The sequence below is a fragment of the Colias eurytheme genome, chromosome 8, assembly GCF_061535395.1.
Source record: "Colias eurytheme isolate Ceu_HAF_F1 chromosome 8, ilColEury1 Martin Lab GWU primary, whole genome shotgun sequence".
Lineage (NCBI taxonomy): Eukaryota > Metazoa > Arthropoda > Insecta > Lepidoptera > Pieridae > Colias > Colias eurytheme.
The window spans coordinates 6,418,696-6,423,993 of record NC_142987.1 but is presented as its reverse complement, the minus strand read 5'-3'; the positions used below and the strand labels follow the sequence as shown (position 1 = coordinate 6,423,993).

Sequence of the window (5,298 nt, the reverse complement as noted above, 5' to 3'; positions counted from 1 at the left end):
TGTTTGTTACTCTTTCACGTAAAAACTACTGAACCGATTACAATGAAATTTAGCACACATATAGAGGGTAACTTGGATTAACACATAGGATAGTTTTTATCCCGAAAATCCCACGGGAACGGGAACTATGCGGGTTTTCCTTTGCAAACGCGGGCGAAGCCGCGGGCGGAAATCTAATCATTCATATATTTAAAGAAATTAAAAGTAGATTTAAATCCACTTAGGAAGAAAGAAAAAATGTACGTAAGAGGCGTTTAAATCGGCCGCAAAACGTCACAAGCGGATGTAAGAGTGATGAATGAAGAACAACTCAATGGTCACATTATTTTGTAAAGAACGACTCTCAAAGCTTTGAGAAATGAAGAAATTGCGGAAATTCTTAATATTAAACGTTTTCATTGAAACGATTTTTCATTTTAACCTTTAATTATAAAGTATAATCAAGACATTAGTAGCCGGTTTATGAGGGTGAAATGTTCTCCATTTCACATTTTAATTTTCTTATGAATTAATACATAAGTCTTTGAAATTATTCAATTAGCCACATATAGGCCTAATAGGCCTAATTAGGCCTATTCTTATGTACGGTTGTGAGACTTGGACGCTGACGCTAAAGGAGGAAAATAAGCTACTCGTCGCCGAACGAAAGATTCTGCGCAAAATCCTGGGTCCCGTTAAAGAGCCAGATGGTAGCTTCAGGATCCGTAGAAACGCGGAAATTCAACACCTTGTGGCCGAGCCCAACATCATTGGCCAGACAAAGGCGCAACGCCTCCGATGGCTCGGTCACGTTTTAAGAATGGGGGATGATCGGGCCGTGAAAAGGGCATATCTGGGCATTCCAACTGGCCGACGCCCCGTGGGCCGTCCCAGATATCGATGGAGCGACGCAACAGAAGCCGATCTACGCAATCTGGAGGCCGTCAATTGGCAAGAAACTGCGCGCGATCGAGGAAAGTGGCGTGAACTCGTGTCGGAAGCCAAGACTCTGTTTGGGTCGCAGAGCTAGTTAAGTAAGTAAGTAAGCCACATATAGTCCAATGTAGGCTTTGAATTCATTAGAATTGTGTATGTTATTGCTGTTATGAATAGTAATATTAATACTTATAATAAAATCCAGCGTAAATTAATGATAGTAACATCTTTATTTTAATCATTTTGGAACATGCCAATGACAAAATATTTCTTCAAACAAAAACAAAGTACGCATAGAAACTGTTAGCCCTGAACATTTAAATTTTTCACAAAAAATATTTATTAATAGGGCCCACCCCTATGCCCCAAGGTAACGTAATTTTTTTATGAAGCCCGCAAATTGCACACTTAAAAGAACCTTAGGTGAGTCGTGATGAAACTCTAACTTATGCAACAGACAGAATTCATCTAACGAAGGGGTTTACGAATTATTAAATTACTCGCTTGTTTCGGCGCGAATTTACAAAGCTAGTCCGAAGGGTATTAAAAGTTAATATTGCGTGTTTTGCCTTAATTTTGCTATGTTCCAACCACTTAATTTACCGTTTACTCCTTTTATGTTAATTTGATATTTTGTAATTTATTTACAACAGTCTTTCTTTGAAATTCTAACTTTGAAGATCAAGTTGAAAGGAAAAAAATTGTATAAAAAGTATAAATTGTAAACAAGACATTGGCAATTTTTAAAGAATGGAATTCGTCTCGTGATCAAAATTTTGTATTCCTTAAAAAATTCTCATTTATAAAATTTTGAATGCTACAAACTAAGGCTACAAAATTAAAATATAAAAAATATGGTATTGTCAATTGTCTTTTATATCATAGTATAGAAATATAAGAAGGTAATAGAAGAAGCCTTTTCTAATCTAGAAATAGGTTCCTGAGCAAGGTTGGTGTATTTATGACGAATGTATTCGATGCTTAGCGAGCGTTGTAAACCATTTGAAATTTTATATAAACGATTTGGGTTATTATAAAATATATACAGTAACTAAAACATGTAACGATAAATGATAAGCGTTGTCAATTAACATGGAAGTCTAAATCTAGTAAATTAAGTTTAAAGTTCTTAGTGCTCAACTTAGATGAAGTTGCGAACCGAATTAAAACAATTTAGCTAATTTCAGAATTGACAAACTTTAATGGAGTTTGTATAAATTATATTGATAGAACGATACCATTAAGTATTATTTTTATACGTATATTTGTGTTTATTGATCTGATAATATACTAACGACCATCTATTAAGCAAATGATTGAGTTTTCGCACTTTAAAAATCTTATCTATGACACATGAAGATTTGCTAGTGTAGCGTCGTAGCTCGTAGCGTAGAGGCATAATCGTAGCGAGCAATAAAAGGAAACTTTTTTACGGAATATTTATATGAATATCGTTCTGGCCATAAACAGGATACGGGAAATAAAAACGGGTGCTTCGCCTTTATGTACGCCCACAATAATTTCAATTTAGAGCGCACATCTGTCCGGGCCAGCGATTGTGTATAATCCTTTGTTTGTTTACGGGCCGGGTATGGTTATGGTCCTACCAACATGCAGAAACTTCAACCCAAAGGTGGTATAATGCGAGCCAAGTTTATAAACCATCTCTATTTCTTCAATACGCTCGGAAATTTGGCCCATTTACGTATGAATGTTGGATAATTTTAAGTTTCTACGGCGGTTCATGTAAAAGGTTGTCTCTGGAGTGTGTACGGGGGAATAATCAAAAAGTTACTTGTCAAGAATATGCAACTACTTTATTGTTCATTTATGTAATAGTTTAGCGTCACTTGCGAAATATATATTAAAAGGGATATTATACTATTTTGGGGGCCTTAGACATTACCAAACGACATTAAAAAACATAAATATTAGCATAAAACTTGAAATCGAGGGTGAATCATATCATAGTTGTCTCATCAGTAAAATCAGTCAGAATTGTTTTTTTCAATATATTGCAAAGTAGTTTATAAAAAATTACTACAACTAAAAAGTACAAAGATCGCAGCTATGTACCTACGAGGTAATGAGCACCAAGTATAGTATATTTTCTTATTTAGTTCGACATAATATGTATTATGTAATATGTTCTAAAAACAGTTATTATTTACTTATAAGTTTGAACATTCGATTTGCGTTCCAACTTCCAATTAATGAGGAATAAATTGAGGGATGTGAACTATTTCCAAAGGGATGCGTAGTTAAACGGAATCTCACCCACTCTGTATGTTATACCTACATAAACAACTAAAATACTTTGTGATGTTCACGCGAATTGTTAGTTTAGTTATTTCCGAATCTTAATGCGTTTCAAATATCATACTAATATTATATATATGTATATATAATATAAATCAAGTCTATATAGTGTGAATGTTTTAAAAATAAAAGGAAAAATAAAAAAAGTTAATCATAATTATATTGAATACGCAATGAACCAGAAACAATAGGCACAAAGTACAATTTTAATTGGATTGAAACATTCATAATTAAATTAAAACCTAATAAAAGTTTTGTATCTTATTAAATTCCTTAATACCTTCTCAGAGCGTATCTAAAGCGATTCATCACTGCAGCTTTCATTCATTTCCAGTCTCTCAGAAGAGCGAAGGAAGCACGGAAATATTTTAACAACTTAAAGAGTTGAGCCATTTTAGCGCATGAATAAATACTCTTAATCTCGAGCACAGAGCGCGCTTTGTCATTAAATTTTATAGGTTAAGAGTCTGTAAACATACCGACTTAAGTAGGATGGAACAATTATATAACAACGAGCTTACACTGAAAACATGTAGGGTGAAGTACGTACGTGCAGAATAAATAGCGCCAAAATTTCCTACAAAACTAAAATGAAATCCCAAACATTTTCTGCGGTTTTAACATTGCTAAAGAGTAAAATGAAATCTGGTTAAGGGAATTTGAGGTTTTCAAATAGATATTTAAAACTGCGCAAATCTTTCTTTTTCCATGCGATTGCGTTTAAAATTGTTATCCAATATACAGTTTAATATAATAAAGCATTGGGTTCAAAACTCTTTAACAATAAAATAAACGTTCTGATTGGAAGGGAACTATGGAATATATAAATGTAAATAACTCTATAAATTATTAATGAAACCAAATTTAAATAAATTCATTCCGCAATGCAATGAACGTTATAGTTAAGATATTAAATTGTTTGGTCTACGTGCTAAATTTATAAAGTAGCATGCAAAAGCATTAAAATTAATCTGTTTAATTTAAATGTTACTTTGTATATTTGGACATTTGTTTAGTAGGTTAATAATTTTGCATACATTTAATAGCTATGTCAGGCATGAATTTATTTCAATATATACTCATTCAGGTACTGAGAATAAAAAAAAATGAAAGTGGCTTTATTCCTAATCTTCAAAAATATCCGTCCTATTATAAAACCTTCAATGAAATACACAGAATGCAATATTACATTCATATCGAGAATAGAGAAATAATAGATACATAATTGAGTGCTCAAAGTTAGTATGCAGTGCCAGTTACAATTTGCACTGATTGCAGAAATAGATTTTTCATGTTGGTTATTGGAGCCTGAAATTGGCTGGCTAAAGACGAAGCATTTCGAATAAATAGCTAGTTCATTTTTATTGAAGTTCGATGCTTTTGTATAAATATTGTTTGTAATTTCCTGTCTGAGTATGGATAGGCGTAAAGTTAAAATAATGTACTTATTTTTATTTATTGATAATAAAATGTCAAGCCATTGACATGTTTTAAATTAAACTCAAATAAATAAGTATAAATTATTTAATAGTCCAGTCTGTGGGGAAATGTAAAAGCCTCTGCTCTACAAAAGGTGGCGTAGAAAATGTTTTGAAACAATATTGTTTAGGTATAAAAGGTTAATAAAAATCCAAGTTTTCGACCTTGACGGACCCAGGCGCTAGCCGCCATCTTGAATTAAAGGTGCTAAAATTAGGTATATTTTAAATAACTTCTCAATTGTTTACTAAATCACAAAAGTGTCTATGAGGGGTTCAAAGAAGACAAAATTACCTACATTTTTTTCATACATGATTATTCTGTAAGTCTTAAAGGTAAAATGTTACAAGCGACGGAAATAATAATATTTACAGAAATCATATAATTTTAATTTTGTTTAAAAATTGTGCAGCAATCTTTTTTATTCTTTTTGATGGCCCGGGCTGGTTAATGGTGGCTTCTTCATCATCGTCGCTGAAATTTTCTGTTTCATTGTCTGTATTTTTAGTTTCCAACCATGAAATTTCGTCGATTAAATTTACTTTTTATTGATAACTTTACGAATCGTTCATATCGGATATCTTC

At 32.5% G+C, this 5,298-nt stretch overlaps 1 protein-coding gene across 1 annotated transcript; it reads left to right on the top strand.

Moving 5' to 3' along the window:
* The first annotated feature begins 580 nt into the window (after nucleotides 1-580).
* LOC149906559 (uncharacterized) lies at nucleotides 581-1,009 on the top strand. The gene has a single exon (XM_090104440.1). It carries the CDS (start codon nucleotides 581-583, stop codon nucleotides 1,007-1,009), a length of 429 nt encoding a protein of 142 aa, XP_089960566.1.
* Nucleotides 1,010-5,298: the final 4,289 nt, after the last annotated feature.